Source organism: Myotis davidii, unplaced genomic scaffold, assembly GCF_000327345.1.
Source record: "Myotis davidii unplaced genomic scaffold, ASM32734v1 scaffold370, whole genome shotgun sequence".
In the NCBI taxonomy this organism is placed as follows: domain Eukaryota; kingdom Metazoa; phylum Chordata; class Mammalia; order Chiroptera; family Vespertilionidae; genus Myotis; species Myotis davidii.
In genome coordinates, this window is record NW_006288615.1 from 7,337,282 (window position 1) to 7,362,774 (window position 25,493).

At 46.7% G+C, this 25,493-nt stretch overlaps 1 protein-coding gene across 11 annotated transcripts in view; it reads right to left on the minus strand.

Annotated features, from left to right (window-relative positions):
- HDAC4 (histone deacetylase 4) overlaps positions 1-25,493 on the minus strand; it is a 201,353-nt gene that overhangs the window by 89,435 nt on the left and 86,425 nt on the right. For all 11 annotated transcript variants that reach the window (XM_015561928.1, XM_015561929.1, XM_015561923.1 and 8 more), the window contains one exon: positions 3,469-3,713. In XM_015561928.1, coding sequence (XP_015417414.1) covers positions 3,469-3,713 — 245 coding nt within the window. The remainder of the gene's footprint in view (positions 1-3,468; positions 3,714-25,493) is intronic.

A 25,493-nucleotide genomic window follows, 5' to 3' on the forward strand; every position in this document is an offset into this window, starting at 1 on the left:
CGAGAACTAGGAGGTGGCTGAGATAGTGAACTGGCTTGCACTCGGGTTTCCAGTCTCCTGCCCTTCCTCCTGCATGCACCCAACTCCTGCCCGAGTCACTGCTGAACATGTCCCCTGTCCCCTCTGAATGAGAGTGAGCATCCCTCCTGCATGCACTCTGGCCCTGTTGCTGCATGTCCCCAGTACCCATTCCCTTGGATATTATTCCCAAAGGAACTCTGACCTTAGCTATGAGACCTGCTTTGGCCAGTGGGGCAATAACATCCTAGAGGGAAAACACACTTGCCCTTCTGCTGAGCTTGCAACTCTGAAACCAGCAAATAATCCCCTGCCCCCCAACAGCTTGCCAAACATCAGACCAGAAAGTGAGGCAATTATAGGTCACCCCACTGCTGTAGGTAGAGAGAGAAATCCCAGGCCTGAAAAGCAGCTTAAACAACCCTCAACATACAAAATGACTACTGTGGTAAGTGCTATATTTGGGGTAATTTGCTACACAGCAAAAGGTAACTGAGACGCTCCTGCAATACAGTCCGTGCAGTCCTATAAAACGGTAAGCATCACCACACAAGCAGGAAGGACCTAGTGAGTCTTAGATGCTAAAATCATTTCCCCTTTGCATGAAAGGAATATTTAAATTATCGATCCTGATCTAAAGATGCAATAAATTCCAATTTCAGATACTTGGAAATACAAAAACCATGTGATTGTATCATTATACTTAGAAATAGCCGCTGACAACTACAAATGCACTCATCAGTGAGTGGCCACTGTGAGAAGAGCTCCAAGGCCTCTCAAAATGTGGGACTGGTTTGCATCAGGAAAGAGGGACCTAAGCCAATGGGAAGGGAGAAATGATTCACTCCAGGGAAACCCCAGAGCTGTATCAGGAAGGACATGTGGTTCCCCGAGTGCTAAGTGTGAGCAATACGCACACAGACTGACAGAGGAAGGGAGACTCTGAGTAGGTCTTTAAGCAGAGTAAAGTCTGAGTATACCAATAAGTGGCCCCCAAGAAGTGGCCTTGTGTATGTGTATGTGTGTGGGGGTTGAGCAGGAGAGCCAGTTCTTCCCTCAAGTGGGAAATTGCTCACTGGGTTCTTTCCTGCAGGGAGAAAGCTGGCTGTCTAGGCAGGGAATGCTTGCCTGACGAGGTCTAGGGCCTGTGAATCCGGACGGAGGGCAGAGAGGGGCAGCTTTGTTGGTTAACCCCACTTTTTGATTTGAAACACTAAAAACATGTATTTCTTTGATAAAATAAAGAGAATTAAAACTATAACAACTCCCAAAGCAGCAAATCTAGAAAATAGTCTTTTAGTTATCTGTGCTATCCCAGTTGGTGAAAGTTCACGATTTCTGGGCACAGATATTCCCCACACCCCAAACTCTGGCTCTCTCACACCCTGCCTCAGGTACAGTGCTCATTGGGACCTTGTTCAGGAAAGGAGAGAACTAACCATGTATAGGATGCAAGCAGGAACATGGTACCTGAAACAGCCTGACTCGCAGAGAAACTGTCAAAGTCACGTGCAGTACTGAGCACTGAGAGCTCATTAAAGATCTTCTGCACCCAAAGTTAACAATTTAAGTCATATTTTAAAAATGACTCCCTTCTTATTTACAAGTTTCTACTCAAATTCACTGATGATTTAATGGCACTAATTAGACTATGTGCTCAAGAGCTCTGTCTGGCAAACACGACTGCCAAATGTCACTAACAATGTGACAGCTTAGGAAGAGGGTTTAAATCATCAAAACAAAAGCCGCTGATGTAATGATACAATTACAAAGTTTAAACAGCTTTTATGATCTCCATTTTAAATGGAAAAACAAATGATTAAAATGCAGAGAACATGTGACCTTGAGATTCTTTCCTGTGTGTGGAGAACCAGGCCTGAGCTCTCTTGGTGACAAGGGCATGAGAAGCGCCCAACGGCCAGGCTGGCCCTGCACAGGCTGACACGAGGACTCGGGAAGGACACTCTCCCATCTCCATGGCAGGGATACAAATTCCTGAAGTGCCAGGTGAGAACAGGAACAGGGTCAGGACACCAGACCCAGCGCAGTCAGAGGACCAAGCTGTTGGAAGCCCACTTGCCCTGTGATGGCAGCACCGCCCTCTCAAGGGTCTTGATGATTCTTGCTGCCCTGATGACCTCATATACATGGGGTTTGTTTATTTTTCAAAATCTCATTTTTTTTCTACAAACTATAAATTCAACAGACTCCTACATGAGACATGTTTAATGCCAGTTGGCACGAACCATGCCTGCAAGGTAGGACACTGGTGCTGTCTGTATTAGTGCATGACGACAGGAGTGTGAGGGATAATGCGATTCAATAGGTAGCTACTGAGGTCTTCCTTCAGCCAGGTACAGCTGTGTTGGGCCTGCAAACCCATGTCCACGTTGGGAGGCATGGACATGTGACTGATAGAGACACACAGTGAAGGGCAGTGAGGGGCCTGCCTTTGGGAGCACACGCATGCACTCTATGTGCTTTGGGGGCTGCGAGAGAGGCCCACATGATAAGGACCTGAGGCCTCCTGCCCACAAACACATGTGAGCTTGGACATGGATCCTGTGGCCCTAAATGCCAGCTAGACCACAACCTTATGAGAGGCCCTAAGCCCCCACCTCCAGCTAAGCTGCTCCTGGGTCCTTGACCCTCAGAAACTAGGGGATAATACACGTCTATTGTTGTAGCCGCTAAGTTGTGGGGTAATATGTTACATAGAAATGGGTTTTTTTGCTTTGTTTTAACGAGGCTACTAGGAAATGTAAAATTACCTACATAATTGTAATGTACCCTGTATATTTCTATAGGGCAATGCTGCTCTGCATGGCTCAAATACTATGAGAGCTTATCAGGACCAGCAAATCACAGTCCTAACAGTCCTAGCAGGACTGTTAACTACATATTGTACCTTCACTACATTTCACTAATACATATTTCTTTCCTATGTATTTAATTTTAAAACCTGGAATATGATTAGATACTTGTATAGAGTAAGCAACCCCCCCCCCAAAAAAAAAGATCTATGTTAGTTTTTCTTATTCTATTTAAATATAAGAAAATGTTAACACCTCTTTCCAGTTACAAAAGATCAGTAGGACAAAATGAGAAGAGGTAGACACCATCCAAGAGATAACCTGGGTTACTATTCTTACTGGTAATTTTCCTATTTCAGGACATGTATTGGCAGTGAAATTAGATGGGAAGCACTCTCTCTGCTTTAAGTACATCCTACACTGGGACTTTAGACACTGTTTCCACTATATACTACATCTGCCACAATTTAGTTGGCCAACACCCTGCTGCTGAAGATACAGGCATCCAGTGATCTGTCTTCGGGGCACGGCGAGGAACGTCCCTGCCTGTGAGTCCTAACGATGCAGCTGGTTGCTAGGGACCATGCTCAGCAGCTAGGATCATGGTGAGAAAGCATGTGCTGGAACCAGGACTCACCTTGATGTGCTCGTGCAGCTGGGCCTCGTGCTGCCGTGACAGCTGTTCGTGCTGCCTTTGGAACTCTGCGATGAGGATCTGCCGCTGCAGCTGCTGCTTCTGCTTCAGAGCCAGGAGCTCCTGCTGCAGCTGCTGTTCCCGGAGGGCGGGCTCCGCCACAGGCAGCGGGAACTGGTGGTCCAGGCGCAGGTCCATGGGCACCGCCGAGGGAGCCACCTGCAAAGGCAGCGCCGAGGCCACATCCACTGCAGAGAGAGCACAACACAGAGCATGGTCACTGCAGGCCACGGCGTCCCCCGCCTGAGCAACCACCCAGTCCCTTAGCAAGCAGCAAGGGGTATCCGCATGCTGAAGGACAGTTCACATTTCAGATGCCTCTCCCCAACTCTTGCCCAAAAGGGTCACAGTGAGGGACTCAGCAGCCTATGAGAGGATCTACTCTTCAAGTACAAAAATCACAGTCATCATGAAGGTGAGACCAGGACACATTCACGCACACTGGCCCCTGCTCTCTCACAGGAAGCCACTGCAGGCCCATCACCTTTTCTGAAAGCAAGTTTGAAAGTCACAAGGAGAAAAGGGAAGAACTCTGGAGAGGGTTGAACAGCACTAAGTATGGAGGCTGACTGCGGTGTCGCTTCCTCCTTCTCACCAAGTCACTGAAGAGCTGTGTACCGGAAACAGAACAGTGTGTGCCACAGAGTGGTCCAGACAGATGCTCAGGACGAGGGCCTGTTTCCATGGCGAAGCAAGTGCCCTCTCAGCAAACATGTTTACTGGCTGCAGCCCACAGAGTGCCTCCCAGCTGGCCTGCACAGGCACATGCATGAGGCGTGTCTGCTACACAGAACCCACGGCTTCTTTTAGGCTCGAAGTCTGGCAGAGGATAGCACCAGTGACTGAGATTAGAAACAGCAGCAGAATCAATCTTAATACTGACAAATAATACCAAATTAAAGCGAGAAAAGGAGTACAGGAGTAATGTAAGTTTTCAATTATGGACATCACAAGAGAACCCCAAGGTGGGTGCTCCTGCTGGGACAGGTTTCCACTTTGAAAATACATGAACACAGGCTTGCACTGTGGCCAGAGAACTTTCCACAGTGGTACTCAGACACGCTGTGCTCTCCCCCTGCACCCCCCTAATGGACTTTGTTCATAAAGCCCCCAAAGGAGCTGAGGGGAGAGCATAGCACAGAGACCCACAGCTCCCTGGTCACTTCCAGAAAGGTCTCCCCAATCTGCTCTAGGCCCAGACCTGGAGGCCAGGGCAGAAGGGGGCCTTGCCCTGAAGTGGGTTGCAAGACTCAGATGGCAGCCCCAATTCAAAAGGCCAGGGCCACCAAGGACCAGTTTTCTTACCTAAGGGCTGTCTCTGCCTGGACGCTAGCACAGGCCAAGTTATGCATATGACTTGGTCCCGGAGTCTGCCTGGAAGTAGTCACCCCCACTACACACATACCCAGGACCTCGCCCTCAGGCCAGAGCCCTCCAGTAGCAGATATGCAGTTCCTGAGGAGTTCTGTGCTCCCAGCCCTACAGCCCATAGGTTCTGGTACAAAAGCCCAGCCCATAAATGGAACCACCCCTCAGGGCAGAGCATTTCTGTGGTCATTGTCCAGATGGCAGGTCCCACACTGGCCTTTCTGATAAGGGAAGGCTGGGGCTGAGGGAGAGGCTGGCTGTGTGGAAGCCCTGTGTTCTGACCCCGAGCAGACGCAGGCACTGCGCTCTGAGCACCATGTCCTGACAAATGTGTCATCTGAGTGCAGTGCATGGCTCATGGAGGCAGAGCCCAGGAAGCTGACAGGCTGGAAGCTGCCCAGGATACTCTCACCTCAGAGTCTGAAGCAGCTACAACACAGAACTGCCCAGAGGGCGACCAACAAATTCTCCACACTTGATCATGTTAAGAAACTATCCAATCTCCTCTCTTTTAACACTAACAAGCAGGGGTAAACACCAGCTGACTGTTTCTCCTCTGTTCCCCAAATCAGTGAAGTGCAACCCCCAACTTTTTAAATGTATGCATTTTTGTCTAATTGGGTATCAGACTTGACCCATTAAGAGGTTTTTACTTGATCTTTATGTGACAAAATCTATACAAATAAAGAGTGTTTTCCTGAACAGGCCCAGGGAAGAGTGGTATCCCACCCACCCCCACCACATACAACCTGAGAAGACTACATTTATTAATCCCCCGGCTTTTCTTGTTTTGATCATTTTATTATGAAAATATAGCAAACTGGATAAACTGGATAAATAATACCGATTTTAAAAAACCTCAGTATCTTCCTCCATTTGCTTCAGACTTTCTCTGAAGGAAAAAGTCGTATGAAGGGCAGGGAAGGGAGCTTAGTAAAAAAGCTTAGCAACAAGGGGACTCTACACCATGAGGGGATTCAGGTCATGTGTTTGGAGGGGTATCACTGTCACCTATGAATAATGCTGAGTGCTCCCAAACCTGTCATTGCTGTGACTGACCACCAGCCTCATAGGTTCCCTCTGCATCCACCTATGGCATCCAAAAGTTATTGTCCATTAACTCACTAACCTGCCTCATTACCTCACAGATTATAGGTGAGGTACATAACGGACTTCTCAGGTGAGTCTGACTTTGCTTTCGAAGGACAGGCCTGACCCTACCTTTCTGGGTTACACATACACGGTCACTGTTTCAGAGAGAACTCCTGGGTCTATGTTCAGAGGTAGAAATTACCTACAGGGTCTCTCTCACACTGTGCTTGTCTGGTTAAACAGTACTATTTTAGCTTCAGTAAATAACCACAGAGAACTAATAAATGAGCATAGCACCTACATTTTGTGAGCAGTGTCACTTTGGTGGCCACTATGGCAGGGGAGGTCAGGTGTGACCCCATTTAGAAGATGTACCAAAGTGACCTGAGACCCTATGCAGCAGCAATGCCATTGCTGACAGGCCAGACCGAGGACTCATCACTGCCCACTTGAGCTCATCCTCTCCCTGTTTTCTAATTTTTCATAGATGGGGAAGGGGGGCCATCAGAAATGCCCCATAGTTAATCTCTTAAAACTAAACATAGCCCTGGCTGGTGTGGCTCAGTTGGTTGGGTGTTGTCTTATGCACCAAAAGGTTGCTGGTTCGATTGCCAGTCAGGGCATATGCCTAGGTTGCAGGCTCACTCCCCGGTAGGGGACATGCGGGAGGCAGCTGATCAAAGTTTTGCTCCCTCATCCATGTTTCTCTCTCCCTTTCCCTTCCTCTCTCTCTAAAAATCAATAATAATAATAAAAAACAAGAACAAAAAACAACTGTAAAAGGATCCTTTTTATTAACCAAACCTGTGATGGGCCACCATGTCCATGCACATTTATCTGCTGCTAGTGTGCAGGACCTCCTGCTCTGTGCTGGGTGCTGGGCACAGGCCCAGGCCTACAATGGGACACCAGATTGGGGGGCGGGAGGATGGCTGACAAAGGCCCAGAGAAGGCCTGCAAGGGACTGCATCTCCCTGACATGGAAGAGGCATCACGAGCAAGGAACCAGGAGTCCGGGTGCATGTGTGGGGGTCATGGGGATTCAAAGGCAGAAGAGCTCATATCCCCTGCCCTGTGGATGTCCCCTGGGCAGGGGGACAGGCAGTGTGGGGAGGCTGGACCAAAAGCAGAGAAGCTGGCAGTGGGTTCAGGGGCTGAAAGAGAAGAGGATGGTGGTCTCGGGAAAGCAAACGAGGATGAAAGATGCTGAGGCACAGCAGCACGCTCAGGTGGCCCCTGCTCAGTAATGACGCACATCCACCACATTCAAACAAAGGTTTGTCTTGTTAACTCAAATGTTCCTTAGAGTCTCCTGAGAATGGAATCCCAGGGAATCTTCTAAGGACACCCTCCCTGGTAGCTGGTGAGTCCCACTGCAGACACCAAAGAGCAATGGGTCCAGGTGAGGAATATGCTGATGTGGCTGACGAACCTGCAGACAAACCTCCCTGCTGCCAGGAGTGAAACGAGTGGGGTATGAAGGTGGCTGAGCCGGGGCAGAAGCGTCCTCAGTGAATGCATCACTGTTCTGACTGCAGCATTTCCTCCACATTTGCTGTTAGAACGGAATAAAGTCTTGCCTCGGTTTACCTTTTTGAGGTATCAGAGAAAACTTCACTCTTTTGCTACAGAAAGTTAAAGAGCAGAGAGAATGAAAAGTCGAACATTACCTATGTCAGACACACCCAAACTAGCTCCTGCCTTTCCTCCACCCCTGCTGACAATGCTCCACTTACGGTTAGAGACAAACAGCGTGGCAGCACACGTGGGCCACAGGGAGCCATGCAGGGATCAAGAAACCCTACCTGCTCACCCTAGTGTGTCCCACACAGACACGCCAGGTGGGGAGAGTGGCCGTAGCTGTCCCCAGCCCTGTCCTGCACACCAGCTGCTGAGAGAAGTCACAATCCCCATTCATCCTAACCTCCAGCGGGTGCGTCAGACAAGACTTGTACTGATTCAGTATCAAAAACTAGCTGAAATGCCATGAGTTCCCAGCAGAAGTTGCTAGTGCCTCTGACCCAGAACGCCCTGGAGAAAACAATCAAACCTTCTCTACTTAAAGAATGCAGCACCAAAACAAAAAAGCCTGTATTCCCATGAATATTTTATGGTGGAGAGAAAATTGCTTGTATAGGTTGTGCCATGAGAAATACATTAAAACAATCAGACTCGTGACGTCAGCAGAAGCACAAAGAGCACATTCAGGGCCCAGTAAGAAATGCCGACTGTGCTGTTCTCAGCCACGGAGAGAAGAAATCTGGGATACTGTTTCTTTATTTAGTAAATGATCATAAAGGGCACTGTCACTTTCCATGGTTAGGTCCTCTCTTCACACACCATGCCATGCCATCATATAGACATGAAACACAGAGAAGCACTATTCCTCAGAAAACACGCCAAAGTTCAGGGTCCATTCAAGTGAAGAATGAGTCATTCAAATCCAGGAAAAAATAAAAGATATCGCAACTATGTAACCACAATTTCCTCTTATTCTGACATTTTGCCTATCTGGGGAGGCGGAGAAAGGGAGGAAAAAGAAGACGGGTTAAATTAGAGATGTAACTGAAAAACGTGTTCCCCTATGGCTGTGAAATGTGTCCACACACTGAAAAACATGTGTGGGATAAGGAGTGATGCCGGAAGGCCCTGTGTGCTCCGCACATCACAGGCCCACCCAATACTCTAACTTCGTCAGGCAGCCCCTACCTTTTATTTTTTGTTTGTTTGTTTTGTTAATCCTCACCTGAGGATATGTTTCCATTGATTCTTAGAAAGAATAGAAAGGAGGGGGAGAGACAGAGAGAAACATCCATGTGAGAAAGACACATCAATTGGTTGCCTCATGCATGCACTCCAAGCAGGGCCAGGGATCAAGCCTGCAACCCAAGTACATGCCCTTTACCGGGAATCAAACCTGGGACCCTTCGGACTGCGGGCTGACACTCTATCCACTGAGTCAAACTGGCTAGGGCAGTGGTTCTCAACCTTCTGGCCCTTTAAATACAGTTCCTCATGTTTTGACCCAACCATAAAATTACTTTTGTTGCTACTTCATAACTGTAATGTTGCTACTGTTATGAATCGTCATGTAAATATCTGATATGCAGGATGGTCTTAGGCGACCCCTGTGAAAGGGTCGTTCGACGGCCAAAGGGGTCGCGACCCACAGGTTGAGAACCGCTGGGCTAGGGCATCCTTCACTTTTCTTTATAGTTATAGTCTACCTGTGTTATTCCTACACATGTGTTCCTTAATGACAGGAGTGAGCACAAAAGTAATGGCATGACAGGGTGGTAATGGTTCCCAGGAAAAGATACGCAGTCTGGAGTCTGGTCTGCCTGCAGCTGGAAGAGTGGACAAGAGTGCCTCCTGGGAAGGGTTGTGAGTGTCCCCAGGACACCAAGGGCCACTCACTCTCAGTGTGGCATCTGGCAGGGCAGTCACATGGACCAGAATTGCCAGATGGTGGAGAGAAAGGCAAGGTGCATGTGTGGGGGTCATGCACTGTGGAGGTTCTGCACCTGCTCAGGGAGCTCTTATGACGTGCAAGGCTTTCCTATTCTATGAACAGCCAGCAATGGTAACTGCCCAGATGATCTCACTGGGGTTGTCAACCGTCCATCCCCCTTCAACTGTTGGCCAGACCATTTCTGTAATAAGGAGAGACCCAAATTAACTACCCATGTTTCTCAGATAGCAGTTTTTAGGAGAAAGGCAGGGCAAATGCTTGATTCTCTTGCCCACTGTTTGATCCCCACATTGCATCAAACATTTCTCTGACGAGAACAGGTCCCTCCAGTGTTTAGGGACCGCAGTCTGGCTGCTGGGTGGGTGCTGCTTCTGACACATGGATCTTTACTGGAGTTTTTGTGAATTTTGGGTGAGAGTGAAATTATAGTCATATGTTCAATCTGCCATCTCGCCAAGGAGCTTCGGAATACATTACTTATTAAAAATATCAGTCAGAAGAATCAACAGTCATATCAGGTTTTATTCAAAATACTGATTTATATGCAATATCACTTTCCCCAAAGGTGATCTTAACTGAATCACAATTATTCTTTTTAACACTGTGTATGTGTAGAGGGAAGAGGAGGTGAAGCCTTAAGTGTTTCTCAATGTAAAGATGTGATGATCTTCTGTGGCTAATGTAAATAACTTCAGTGGCCCCACCTTGGCCTAATTTGTAAGTGAACATATATATCCTTTCTCTCTGCCTCATTACATGTATATATGTGGTGCCAAAGAAATGGGCTTATGGAAAGTATTCACCATTATTTACATTATACTTGAAAAATGAGAATAAAAACAATTATGGCACAAGAAGAGGGAGTTTTGTTTTGTACTGTTTTCAATTGAGAGCAAAATGAAAAGAAATAAATATAATCAATGGCGACATTTATAGATTTTACAGATGTATATGGGAAGGCTTTGTTCTCCACGTGGGGCAGGGAGAGACCTGTATCAGTTGGTTTGCATATATTAAACGTTACAGTAAATGTAACCCTTTCTGTGTCCTGTACACACAATTTCCTTGCACAGTTCTAGGGAGTGGATCAGTCTTCCAAGTCAGTGAGAAGTTGACTAGAGCAGGTAGGTCTCTGCTCCATCCTGGAGGTGGAGAGGGTGTCAGGCGGCACTCCTTCCTGCATGTCCCCTTGTCGTTGCTACCAGAGCATCACTGCAGGTCCTGTGCGCTGGGCCTGGCCTAGCTTCACTCGTGCTACCTCATTTAATGTGTAACACAAAGGATCCCACAGGACAGTGACAGGCACCAGCTATATACCCCATAGGACAGGTGGAAAAGAGAAGCACTGAGTCTGAGCAACATGCCCAAAGCCACCCAGCAAATGAAAATGACAGCCAGGAACTAGAACCTGGGTATCCTAACCATGCTGCCGAACGGGCTAAAGAGCCCAGGGAGCAGGTCACCCTGAGCGGTGGTTCTCAGGCTGGGTGCCTGGGGACTTGGGAACAATGTAGGACCCAGGCCTGCACCATGTGGGAGCAGGCGTTGGTGGTCTCCAGCAGAGCTCGGTGGTCAGGCACCCCCGGAAGCCAGGAACGCCCACCTGGAGCTCTGAGTAAACACCCACGAGTGTGTTTCCTGCCAGCAGTGGGCCTGCCTGACCACTCATATCTCTCCCTGTGGCTCTGACTTTGGTTTCAGTTGTGACCAAAGGCCAGTCTGCCCTGTAATTACTGGCTTGCTCGAGTGCTCTGCAGTTCTGAGCTCTCTATGAACAACTCTACTTCTGAAAGGTCCTAGGGCTGGGGCAGCCTCAGGATCAGCCCTGCAAGGCTCTGCTCAAGGCTGACACAAGACCCCAAAAGGCTGGCCAGACCAGGTCTTGCCACCCACCCAGGACCAGGAAGACAGGTTTACAAGTTCAACCGAGCTGCCATAGCCCACAGAGCAGAGCTGGAAAGAAAATCCCCTAATACAATTCTTATCACAGCTAAAATAAGAAGCTACAATTTACACCAGGTGTGGGCTTCACCTAAATTAGCTTGCACCTCTGCCCAATTCACACCAACTCCCAAACTACAAGTTTTCAAAATATTTCTCTCTGGTAGGAAATTTAAGGTCCCGCTATACACTAATGAGATGTAGACTCTCGGCCAGTGTCTGTACCCGAGGAGAGGGGCTTTGCACAGCTGGTTAGGACTTTCCTAAGGCCATGCCTGCCCCCCACCTACCCCATCACTACTGCACTGGCATCTCCAAGTTGTCTGCGGACACCAGAGAGAATGTTTTAGTGGAAAGGCAAGCCTGCAGTGCTGCTGAAAGGGTTCGCCCTGCAAACTCACTGTCTCCACACCCATGTCCTGGCCAACAATGTGGAAGACACTGGAGCATGAGATGGGAGCTGTTCTGCAATCAGTTAATACTAAGGAGAGCAGGCTGGGCTGGGCCACTGTGATGTTGGCTCACGGGATATGCACTGGAGAACTGGCTCCCCATATGTCCACAGTGTGGGCCAGAGCGTAGGGCAGTGATGGTAGGTGGACTCAGGCTCAACTGTGAGTTCACATCCAGCCAGTTACCTGCAAGAAGGCACCTGGCCTTGATTTTCCTCCATCATTCCAGTAGCGTGACAAGTGCCGGCACGTGGCAGGTGCTGAGTGTGTGACCTAGTGTCCATCTGGGACCAGGACACAGCCTCCAACCCAGATTCATTGTCATGGGGTTCGTGCAAATGGGCAGAATGAGAGTCTAGGAGGTGCTGGCGCCTCTTCTGTTTCCAGAGGCAGCCAAACTGAGCCCACCTTCCCTCAGGTGCTCCTGAACCCTGTTCCCCAAAATGTGGGCCCAGAAAACACTTTTTACGTTGAGGGTGGTAAACAGGGCAATCAGAAAGCTGGTGGCCAGGGCGCTAGCTGAGAACCCCAGGAGAGTGCCAGCTGACCCTAGGTGTGCATGTTTGACAGATGATGATAGAGCTGTGGACAAATTGTGCAAGGAAAGCCTGGCCCCAGCCTCTGGAGAGATTCAAATATTCCAGCAGACAAGCCCCAATCTCATCCCGTCTGGGTACCAACAACTCTGCAGACCTCAGGACAGCCAATACTGCCTTGGAGCATCCAGCTTCTCAAGTAACTCAGCCTTCTAGAAGCTTCCAGGGGCTTCCAGAAGCACTGCCTCCCATGAGCTACCCGTGTGAGAGGTAGAGGAGGGGAGGAGAGAGAAGGTTTGGTCAGGTCCTGGTGTGGTGTCCAGAGACCACCTGCAGGCACAAAGCCCTGGGGCCTTCCCTTCAGTAGGCGGAGACAGCACACCTTCAGGACCCCACCAACCCTGTTGTCCCCAAAGCAGACACAGCTAGGGGCCAGCAAGCATGGGGAGGTTGGACACAGCGGGCTGGGGCACTTCACCAGCAAAGGAAGCACCTCATTGGCCATTGTGGAGAGGGAGCAGTGGAAGGAGACCTGGGGAGACACTTCTCCTTTCATAGAGCGATACTCCCCTTGTAGTAATCAAGTGATTCCTGGCAAAACCAACTGTAGGTTCCTATAGGACAGTGATGGCAAACCTATGACACGCGTGTCAGAGGTGATACGCAAACTCATTTTTTTTGGTTGATTTTTCTTTGTTAAATGGCATTTAAATATATAAAATAAATATAAAAAATATAAATCTTTGTTGTACTATGGTTGCAAATATCAAAAAATTTCTTTCTGTGACACGGCACCAGAGTTAAGTTAGGGTTTTTCAAAATGCTGACACGCCGAGCTCAAAAGGTTCGCCATCACTGCTATAGGAGAAAAGAGAGAACCTAGAACTGGGAAAAATACATCCTATACTTTAACCAGAAGTGGCTAAGTCTACCTGGAAAACACAGGAGTGGGGGATCCACTTCAGGACCCTGGTGGGAAGACCAGCAGCCCCGCTTCCCTGTCCTGATCTTACAATCAACACAGTTCGTCAGGTTTTCAGGCTGAAATCCCATTGAATTGAGACAGACAAACAGCTGGAACTTCATTGTCCCACCACTGTCTTCTTTAAAGGCACGTGGTTGCTGCTTAGAGCGCAGAGGCACAGACATGGGGACGAAGAGAAAAGACGGAGGCCCACCCCAAATCTTCACTAGCTATGGCTTCGCCGAGGCAGTTTCATGATCAGATTTATGTGTCACCTCCAAGCCCCAGGAGCCAATCTAAACCCTGAAGGGAGCAGCCCTTCTGTGCCAAGGTCACCTTTGACAGGCCCCACCCCATCAACAAAGAGCAGAAGGCCCCGCCTGCCCACTGCCCACTTGCCTGGCCTCCTGCTTTGCAAACCTGCTGACCTCACAGCAGCACAGGTGATGGTACAGACAGACACAGAACCAAAATGGAAGTCTCAATATCAGGTGATACAAATAGGACCCAGAAGAATGAAATAATAAATATTCATTACAGATATCCATGCTTACCAATATACAGATATCACAGAGATTTAAAATATTTTTTTGAAATGACCATTAGGCCAATCAATTTTAAAACCTACATAAATTAAACACATTTCTAAAGAAAAAAAAATAACTTTCCCAAGTTGACAAAAATATAGAGTAATCCTTAATCATAAATTAAACTGAATAGTTTAAAATATTTCCACAAAGGTCATATTAGAAACAGTATTATCAACCGTTCAACTAACTAATCATTCAATTAAGAAAACACACACAAAAAAAACCCTACACACACCTGAAAGAGCACAGGAAGGTAAAGCACAATCCTGAGCTCATTTTAAGAGGCCAGTGTAACTCTTATTACAAAAACCAGAGAAAGACAGTGTAAGAAAGAAATTATACTCAGTCGTGACAGAGCTACAAAAATCCCAGGTAATTTATTAGCAAGCTTAATCTAACAGTCTATAAAAAAGATGACAGACCAAGGTAAGTGGCATTTTAACATAAGAAATGTAACACATTTCTATACAGAACATCTATAAATGTAATTCACTACACTAATAATGATCATGTAAATAATGAAAACAAGCATATAATAAAACCCAACAACTAGTCATTATAAAAACTCTTAGCCAACTAAGAATAAAAGAGACTTTCTTTAACCTAAAAAAGGGGCATCTATAAAAAAAAAAAACTCACAGCAAATATTGCTTTTAATAGTGAACCTCGAAAAAGACAAGATTCCAGCTACCCCAGGAGCTAGCTATGGTACAATAACACAAGCAAAAAGGGGAGAAACAGAATCGCCATGACTCACAGACTCTCTGATTGCCAATACAGAGCTCTTCCCCACCCGCCCCCCAAAAAAAGGAGAAAAAAAGAAAAATAACTTACAGAAAACTTAATAGAACTAATGAGGACATTAACAAGGCTCTGGAAAAGAACAACACTAAAAAACAAACTGTATTTCAATATACTAGTAATGCAACAAATACAAAACCTAATATTTTTAAAAAATACAAAGTACCAATTAAATATAACAGAAGATAGGAGACACTTTTTATGAATAAAAACTATAAAAGATAGTGACAAATATTTTAAATGACTAAAATAAATGAACAGAAAGACCACATTTAAGAACAAGAAGAGTTGCTATCAGAAGGACATCAATTCTCTCCCAACTGGTCTGTATAGATCCAATGCAGAGTCGTTCATGAGCTGACAAAGTGGTTGTCAAACTGCAGTTGACCCCTGAGTCCCACGGGAGTTAGGGACACTGACCAGCCAGGCAATTGAAAATCCACACATAACTTTAGTGGGTCCTCTACATACACGAATTAGTTTGATGGTTCGTATGGAATAATAAACCCAGAGCCCCCAAGATGCTCCTGAAGAAGGTGGTAACAGGTCCTGTGCAGATAACCAGAGCTAAAGTATTGAACATTTATGTTTATGAAAAGATGGAACTCATCCCCATGGACCAAAATTAATCCTGCATGGAATAAGACTCAAATGTAACCAGCAAAATTTAAAAATCTTTAAAGGATACTATTTGAAAATATACTCATGACCTTTTAAAGAAATACACAAAATGCAAAAAGTGCTTACCATACAAGACAAAACTGATCAATCTGACTACATTTTCATTAAGAATTTCTGCTTATTAGACACTATTTATAAGTGGAAGAGAGATGTGAAGAAGATGGTCAACACCACATGTAATTGAAAGTACTGACAGAGAACTTTTATCTATAATAAATGAGTAACTTCTACAGACCAGGACCAAAAAGACCAAAGAAAATGGCCAGAAATGTGAATAGGCTTTTCAAAGAAGGGCTCTTACGGCAAGAAAAAAAATAGACTAAAACTCAGGCCACACTGGTAGTCAAGGAAAGCCAGTCAGACCAGCATGAGTCCTGAGATTACACCCTCTCCACTCCCAAGTCTCCAGGTGTTGGGAGAGCCTGTGGGGCAGCCAGTGGGGCAGGTAGCAGTATAAATGAGAATGGACCTTCTGGAAATCACTGACTTTCTTTTCTCAAACTGAATCATGGTTCTAGGACCCTGCAACTCCACACTAGACATATCCAAACTTGAAAATCTTCTGGGCGTGAATCTGAGTGGGGCAAGAACAGTTGTTAAAGCAGGGCTTGCTGGAAGCTGCCAAGTAGCCACCACAGATCCACAGATCCTGCAGGAGATTAAGAGTATGTAACTGTGTTTAGCATGAAAATGATGTGAGTGAATCTTAGAAACAACACTGAAAGGGGGTGGGGAGTAGGGGCTGCAGAAGACTCTATCAGTAACATACACTTTTAAAAGGCTCAAAAAAAGTGAAACAAAAAGGCTCAAAAAAAGTGAAACAAAACAGGATCCTGTTTAAGGAACCATACATATATGGCAAACTAGTTTTTTTTGTGTGTGTGTTTTTTAAAGCAAGTCAAAGACAAAAGACAAAAAATTGAGAACAGAGTTTATGTTAATGACAAGGGGTTGACCATACACCCTGGAATTCACTGCTAGGTCTGTGAGCAAAAGGGCTAGGAGCCAAATCCCCCCCAGGGAAACATCTCACTCCACTTTTCACCAAACATGACTCATTTGTTATTGGAAGTTCCTCTGATGATACGAACGGAAGGACAGTTCAACATTTTATCAGATTCTTAGAACAGAGTGCAGCATGTCTAGTAAGAACATTGACACCAACGTCAGTGTGGGACTGGGACCTGGAAGGGGCTGGGGCAGGGCTATATTTAGACAGGTCACCAAAAAAGAGGCAGGTCCTGGCTTACTCAGACCATCTATACATGTCCTGAGAAAAGATACACAGAATCTTCACGATTGCCTCCCAGGAGTCAGAAACACGAGCACAAAAGAAAACCTCCTGCTCACAAAGTCACTTGAGTTTCACCTTAAATTGACCTACTCAAAATCAACTTTAAATGAAAATTTCTGACAGAAGGAAATATGTAACTTTTTAATGGTAGAAACACAGACTTGGCACCCTTACGACACGATATCTCTCAAAAATGTAAAATCCCAGAAAGCTGGAATGATTAAGCAAAACGCAGTGTTCCCAGCCTGTTCAGTTTCCAGGATGGGCCAGGCCCTACAATCACCCTGAACTAGGTGTTTAATGAGGAGGAAGGAGTCAATAGGCTGAGTTTCATCTTGAGATAAAAGGAACTTCCATTTCAATGACATCTGCATTTGAAACCGACATTTTCAAATTACATTCCTTAACCAGCCAACTTGGGGAACTCCAATTCTTGGGGCATTGTCTGAGGAAGGACTGTGGTCTCCAGTCCCAATTATTCATCAACTAAAGCTGCAGACATTCTTATGCTATGTGAGACATTCCCTCAAATCCAGCATCTCAAAATATCTCAGAGCACTCATATAGCTGCTCTTGCCTCTTCTTTAACAAGCAAACAAAACCCCCAAACAAACAAAAGGCAGAGGTAATATGCACCCCTAACAGGCCTAACACTTAGTAAAATCATTTCGCTGAGTATAGGGCCATTTGACATAAAATCTCCCTTATAAGTAAGTGAAAAACGCTCTTGACGACTTCTGAGAGTTCCTAACATGAGTGATGAAGATGTGGAGAGGACAATTCTGGTGTCATGAAGATTTCAATTTTGAAGTCCAGTGACAGTGTTTTTAAGAAGAATGGATAAGAATGATGGTGAACTGGGGTGTTTAAATGTCTAGAGTGTTACTAGGAGTCTAATGAGGCTTCCCTATCAATTCTGAAAGTGCAGTGTCCAAGGTCTGCATACCCAATGTCTCTGCTGAGCTGAGGGGGTGCCTCACTCTTCACACTCAAGGGGTGGCTTGTTGGAAGAACATGGCTGATGGGACTTACTCAGCTCCCTCCAAAATCTCCACTCTAAGGGCAATAAGAAAAGAACAAAGTCTTTCCCAAAAACCGATCACCCAGGAGACAGCCATAGAATCTTGGAAGCTGGTAAGTGGCCGGCAGAGCAGAGCACAGAATGGGTGCTGCTGATACAGTAGAAGCGGGGGCTGTGGGTGGGAAGTCTGTGCCCTAGGGAGGAGCTGAACAGGTACTCTCTGGTGAAAAGAGTATGCCAAGAGAAAAAGACAACAGGTCATGGCATCTGGGACCCTATGAAATGAAGAGGCCCTGCCCATCAGCAGGCCAGCCGCCAGCTTCTTAGAGACTTACTCCCACACTGGCCTGCCATTCACGAAAGCCCCTAATTTGAGAAAAGATAGGCAAATCCAAATGTGTGCCATCTGCTGAGCCCCCTGCCTCTCCCCCCTGAAAACACAAGGATATGGGTGTTGTTCTCTAGGGTCCCCCAGAACCTGAAAGGTGCTGGAACAGGGAGGTGGCCATGATGCTGCAGGAGAGAGGGCAGTTGTGAGGAGGATCCACACACATTTAATAACTTTACTGAGGTACACTCTGCATTTCACCCTCTTCAATGATTTTTTTAGTAAATTTACCAAGTTGCACAATCACCACTAAGAATCAGTTTTGGAACATTTTCATCACTAAAACGGGAACATCCCTTGTGTACTTATCTTAGGGGCAGCAGATGGCATTTGCTAACTGGATCAATGTGCAGGAGAAAGGGCACAGAATGAAGGTACCACTGAATCCATGGAGGCTGTGAGAAGAGCAGGTTTGCAGGGAGACATCGAGAATCTGGTTTCGGGCACAGCAAGTCTGAGATGTTTAGTAAATACCCAGGTGGGGATCCAGACAAGCAGAGAGCTCTGGGAACTGGAATTCAGGAGGATCCAGGTTGGAGCTGTAAACGTGAACTGAGGCAGAATCAGGATCGTTTCTGAGCTATGATATGGTGGGAGGGAACCACTGAGATCCCTTAGGGATGAGTCAACAAGAATGAGCAGCCATCCAAGGACAGTCCTAGGGATGTCTCACTGCTAAGAAGTAGGAGAGATGAAAATAACATGTCAAGGAGCTGAGGACCAGTGTCAAGGGCAGTGGCCAGGCACCAAGAGCATGTGGTCTTAGGACAAGGTGCTAAAAGAGGGTGATCCACTTGGTCAACGTTGGGGAGAGGCCACCCAGATGAGGATGGGGAGCCACAGAAAACTGGCATCCATCTGTTAAATGCCACAGGACCACTAGGTAGGTGGCACTTGCAGCCAAATGGCACCACTCATCTCACCTGGAAACAAGTGCAGACAGCATCAGAGATCAGTGCTAACCTCCCGGAATCTGGAGGGGGTAAGGGCTCAAGGCAGGTGCAGCTCAAGAGGCAGAGAAATGAAGTACCAGTCTGGACCCCTATCTTTCTTCTCCAGACCACCACCACCAAGGGTAGCGACACTAGGAGACACCCTACTGCAAACGCCAGAAGCAACACAGGAACAAGAACAAAAGCCCCCAAGTAGCCCAGCCCCAGCAGTGGGACACATGGAAACAGAAGAGCTGTCGCGTCCACATGCCAATGTTCTTTAGGATTACTTCAAATGTATGATCAACTCACACCTCACGTTCAGCCACAGTTCTCCCTTCACACCAACCACACTACTTGGTTTGATTCTCTTCTGGTGCATAGTTGTTGTTTTTTTAGTCCTATTAAATGACAAGCTGAAATTATTGGTTATACAGGTTTTTAAGAAACAAAACTTTTCTTAACAGACCACTTAAATGGTTTTTTAAATCAGAATAATATGCTGTATACACTATGAGAAAGCTTTACTCAAAAACATGTTCCAAATCCGATTCCACAGAAAATAGTTACTTCTGATGCAAAGATGTAGGTCTGCACAGCTCCAAGGCCCCTCTACACAAGACATCAGGATGCTGCCCCGCCCCAGCAGCTCCAGCTCAGAGACATGTGCAGCATCATATTTTAATTCTCCCACTTTCAGGACAGCTCTGGTGTTGTTATGGCATCACGTGGGACTTTGCTATCATAACTTTATAAATAAGGTATTACTGGACAAGAACTCTAATGATATACAATTACAATGCAAAGGCAGTAAGATAGAAGCAAATACTGCTGTGTGTGGCTGGACATGCTAGGGTCAATCTGAGGGAACAGAGTCATCTGCATGCACCCTGTACCATGAATGGACTGATGAAGCAAGTGCTAAATCTCCCATTCCTGAGTTCGGAACTACCCTTAAAGCTCTTTAAAACCCTTTTAATGTTTCTAATTTTTTTGTAAGCCTTAAGAAGAAACACTGTGTTTTGGAAATATCTGCAAGCTCAAATTGAGCAACAGTTGTAATAAAATCCTGGCACACAGTGGGGAACTTGGCTTTCAAAAAGTGCACAAATGTATTTCCCAGAAACTATAAATAGAACCCAAAATGGTGAAACCTGCTCTAAGTTCTCAGCTGACTAAAAAATGAGCCTGACCTCCAGAAATAAGTGACAGAGCAATCCATGTGGGACTTTACTATCATACCTTTAGAAATAAGGTATTACTGGACAAGAACTCTAATGTTATACAATTACAATGCAAAGGCAATAAGATAGAAGCATAAAAAGAAACCTAATGTTCTACTACTCAGCACTTCCTACAAGAGCTACACTGTATTACTGACTTCAGTCCTCACAGCCCAGAAAGCGGTGACCAGACAGACCACAGGTGGGAAAACCCAGGCTGGTGAGTTGTTAGCAGTTCGCCCAGGGCAGCAGCCAGTAAGTATTGACCCCTGGATTTAAATCTGGTCACACCCACTGAAACATCTGCTCCCACCCCTGCAGCCCCTCACCTGGGCTTAGCTGTGCTCACACCTCTAAGTTAGTCTCTGAAAGCCGTTTTGATTGCCCTAAACTCACTGGATAAAAATACATTATCTAAAAATTAAAATAGTTCCAGTGGTCTAGGAAGGCCACAAATCTCCTGTGTAATTGTCCTTGCCACTTCAGTTACATAAGGTCAAGTTTACATAATACAAAAGATGGATTTCAGAATTTCCTTCTTAGCAACCTCCAAACGTTTGGTTATGTATTTTACCTAACAGCTGGGTTGTAGTAGGAACCAATATTACTTAATAGTAACAGCTGAAATATTTAAAAATAGAAGGTGTTTCTTCCACTTGGTGGAAAGAGAAGACAGGGCAGCAAAGAGGCCAACCTGAAGCAGCGCTGCATTTCTTGGGAAGCTGGCCTCTTCCAATGCGGGGTGGGGATGCGGCTGCCCTCCTGGCCAGCAACAAGCATTCCACCTGGGCTTTCTGGAAACCAACTTGCCCTGCTGGACCTCAAATGTCCAATAGGGAAAGCAGCTTCTTTCAAGAACTTGGTTGGTCATGGGGCGGGGGATCAGGGGGGAGGTAGAGGTGGGGTAGGGTGTAGGAAAATCCAACAGGCAGTTGGAAATGTGGGACTGCAGTGTGTGTTGGGGTGGGGGAATGGGGGTTAGGTTCAGTCTAGAAGAAACACCTGGGACACTTGTTTAAAATTCACTGTGTAAGCTTGGTAAAGTTACCTGGCCTCTAGCAGCCTCAGATACCCACCTTGCAGGCCCCTCAAGAAGAATGGAAGGACGGAGAACATAAAGAGCTAAATGAATACGGGGCAGGCAGCACTTGGAGGGACCATTGCTGTCCTTATTGACATCACCACCGTAATTATCAGTGATCCAGGGCTATGAGGCTGAGCTCTCCCACCTCAGGTATGGGGCTGCTTCTACAGGTGGACACACAAAACAAGAGATCCGGACAAGATACCTCTGCTGAGAAACAGTGAGACTCTATAAAGTATGAGTTGGTAGAAAACACACTGGTAACTCTAATCATTATCTTTTTAAAAAAATTATACACAATGTCTACCTTATAGATGTTGCATGGAGGTATGTTTCCTTGGCAGATTTCATTTCCATACCATCATTATGCCACTGACTCCTAATGTTAAGACCCTTGCCTCGGCCCTCCTCCCAAGTTGGGGCTCATGTTCACAACTGCCTACTCAGCATCACTACTGGGCATAACTTTTCAACAATCCACATGTCCAACACTAGCCCTCACCTCCCCGCAAGGCCAGCTTCATCCATGTTCTCCACTGTGATTCATGGCAACTCCACCTCCAGATGCTCCAATCTCAAATTCTAGTCACTGCCCGAGGGTTTCCCTCTCAGCCTACCTACAGCCTCAGTGAATCCTATCTAACATGTGTAGAATCACAGTGGTTCTCACCACTGTCTCCACCAGGCTTCCTGTCCTTCCCCTGCCCCATGTGTCCAGCAGTCATTCTCTGTAGCACAAGGCCGGTGGGTCACTCCACTCAGAACCTCTAGGAGCTCCCCATTCACTCAAAGGGGAGTGACCCTTCCTTCACTCACAGCAAAAGTCTCATTGCTGAAGATGGCCTGCATGTCCCTCTGTGACCAGCCAGAGCCTGGAGCAGGGATTCACCAGTCACATGCCCATACTCCTCTCCTGCCTCCTGACTGTCCCAGGCACCTTGCCCCTGCCGGACCTGAACTACAGCTCCTTCTCTGCCAGCTCCCCCAAGCCTGCTTCCTTGCCACAGTTTACTAATTGTATTTATTCAATGTCCTCTTCCCCTGGTACAACATGAACTCCACAAACTTGGGGATGTTTCATTCATAAGTCTATGTGTGCCAAGGGCAGTAACTGGCATCTAGAAGGCCCAACTGCCATAAATGACCGAGTGAATGAATGAATGGATGAAGGAATAACTGGAGAAAGGAATGAACGAATGAGCCTGATGGATCAACAGTGAGGCCTCCCTTGGCCACTTCATTTAAAATCGCAGGAATGGACCACACAAGAATTCCATCTGTCCCAGTTGCTTTTTTCTCCATAGCCCTTATCACCTCACATCTGATGTTCTGCATGATTTACTACAACAATGAATGAATTAATGAGCATATTTAGGACCCAGCATTAAACTGGAGAACTCAACTCACTCACACACATGATGAAGATTCATAAAAAATGGCCACAAAGCAAGTCTCAACAAATTCAAAGGCTTAGTCACTCCCAACCATAATATAGTGAACTATAATTCAATAGCAAAAAGATTACTTGAAAAACTTCATACCTTCAGTTAAAAAACACTTCTAAATATCTCATTTAAAAAACAACAACCATCAAACAGAACCCACTGTTGGAAGGCTTCAGAAACAGGGACCTTTCCCCAAAAGATGACACTTTAACCTCCTAGATGGCAGGTTGTGGGTGTGACTGAAACGTTAATATGACCACAGAAAACGAAAATCGTCTCAATTGGACAATGCCAAGAGAACAGGGACAAGAGTTAACATCTCTCCCTACTCCTAGCTGGACACACATTTAGACTTCATTTCCAGAGTCGCTGCTTCCAGGGACATTTCATGCACACCCCCAGCCCTAAAGTGTAGGACACAACGCTGGTAATGAAAGAGGGGATAAATAAAAAGGAAAAGCACACTTTCCCCACAATTGGTGTCACAATGATGCACACGCCTGGACACATTCTGTCCATCAGGGGCACCTGTAAGGCACAAACAAAACAGAATTCAAAACATCCTTTCCTCCACCTAATAATCAGGTAGAACTTTCAAATGTCCCAAGAGGACTTAAAAGGACCGTTGGGTCAGACCTTGGGGTCACTGCCAGAGGGCAAATGTCATTCACTTCACAGCTATGCTGAGGTCACCACCCCTTAGCGAAGGACAGGGACTGGATTGAGAACTGGTGACACCCAACAAACACACCTATCCCCGCCACCTGCAGTCACCTTGGCCTCTTCGCTGGCCCGTCCACCAGGAGAGCAGCCATCAGGAGGAAGACTGCAGTTGGCCAGGTGTCATGTCCAGGTAGTGAATGACGCCCTGCACCTGGGCAGCAGACACAAGGGGGTTTCTAGCCTGTAAGTACATCTACATTAACTATTCAGTAGGTTCAGGTGCTTGACTAAGAAAGCAGCACGCCTGTAACTTCACAGGACAGAGCAGAGAGAGAAGAGCGAAGTGGACGGAAGCCTTCTGGGGGGCTCTCAACAAAACTCTAAGCACTATGTAGTTGCTGGGCTTCCCTGCACTGCCCAGGGTTTGCTTCATTTTAAACAGTGAGTCCTAGGTGTCATCACAAAGGCTTCTGGGCTGGTGAAGGGAAGGGGGGAGAGACAGTCATACTGGAGAAAGCAGCAGAGCCAGCAGCTGAGACGAGCAGACCAGAGGGCACCAGAAACACAAGAGGGGAAGCTTTGCACAGCCACGGACACCTGCTTTGCTTCCTGGTCACCTAAGGCCTCTGCCAGGCCAAGCAGCCACCAGATGCTAGAGAGGCACCCAGGCTCAGAGGACAGGCCACCTGCTCAAAGCCATGCAACCAATCAGAGGCAGGTGGACCCTGTTTCCCCAGGTCTACTGGCTCCCTGGCCTTGCCACAGCGCAGCTAGGCCCAACCCTCACTCACAGACCAAGGGTGGGGTGTAGGTGGGGGGAAATGGAGCATTCCCCAATGGAGCTAGGAGGGGAGAAACGGGGCAGAAAGAGATAGTTTATCTTTGTGCCACAGGAGAGAGACTGCTCTTGGCACCACAGCGCTTCCAGACATAGAAACTGCCCGTAGGAGCTCTCGATCAGGAGGAAGGACCAGGCAAGAAGTGTTTGACACACATAGGCTCGAAAGGTCATACCTTTTACAGACCCTGAGTGGTGATGAACCTTCAATGGTGAGGGGAAATTGGGATCTGAGGGTTCCTCATCACCACACCCAATGAACTGGGCGGCAGTCGAGCAGCGCCCTCTGGTCTAGAGCTGTCCTTGCCTATAAGTTCACCTGTTCCCCCGAAGTGAATGAGACATTTCCAAAAACTCATGAACGCATCGCACCCTCCATAGACAAAGCTATAATTAGACTCAGGTTTTACAGTATGTGCGCTACACACTCATAAACCAGTCTATAAGTCATGGCTGCTCACAGAGCCCCTCTGGCAAACTCAGTGGAGGGAAGGGGAACATTATCAACATTCGTTTAAGTAAATCAAACTGCGTGAACTGTTTTCCAGTTTTTCAGACGGCTAGATTTTACTTTGATATCTTTTTGTTCTGTGTTTCATTTTTACTCCAAAATTTAAAACAAATGAACAGACAGGAAAGCACCACAGACAAACTGTCACCCTGGTGCACATGCTCATTTAGTCTGCAGACGTGTACTGTGTGTTCACCTCACCTGCAAGCCTCCTACTGTGTGCCCAAAAGCCCCCACTGCATGAAGCTCTTTACTGAGTGACAGCTCCTTCAGCTAGAAGATGACAGCTCAGGGAGTCAAGCCTGGCACCAAAACGAGGAAACCAGAGAGAGCTCTCTCCTTCCTACCACCCCTGCCCGGTACTTCAGCAGAAGCCCTTAGAAGCCACCAAAGGTGGCCATTAATCCTCTATTGTACCCCATCCAGAACCCCAGGAGTATCAAGTGAGAAGCTTCCAGCTAAGGTTCTGTCCCTAGGGCATCTGTTTACTAGGTATATTAATAGCTTCCAGGACAATGGAGGAAGACTGTCCACACTTTCCCTGAGGCCACAGGTCTCCTACCTGTACCTGTGTGCAGGCCCTCAGCAAACCAAACAACAGCAAACATGCCTGGGAGGCGACAAAGGCTCCTGAAGCCAGCTAACCTCAAACAGTACCTGTTCCAAAACTCA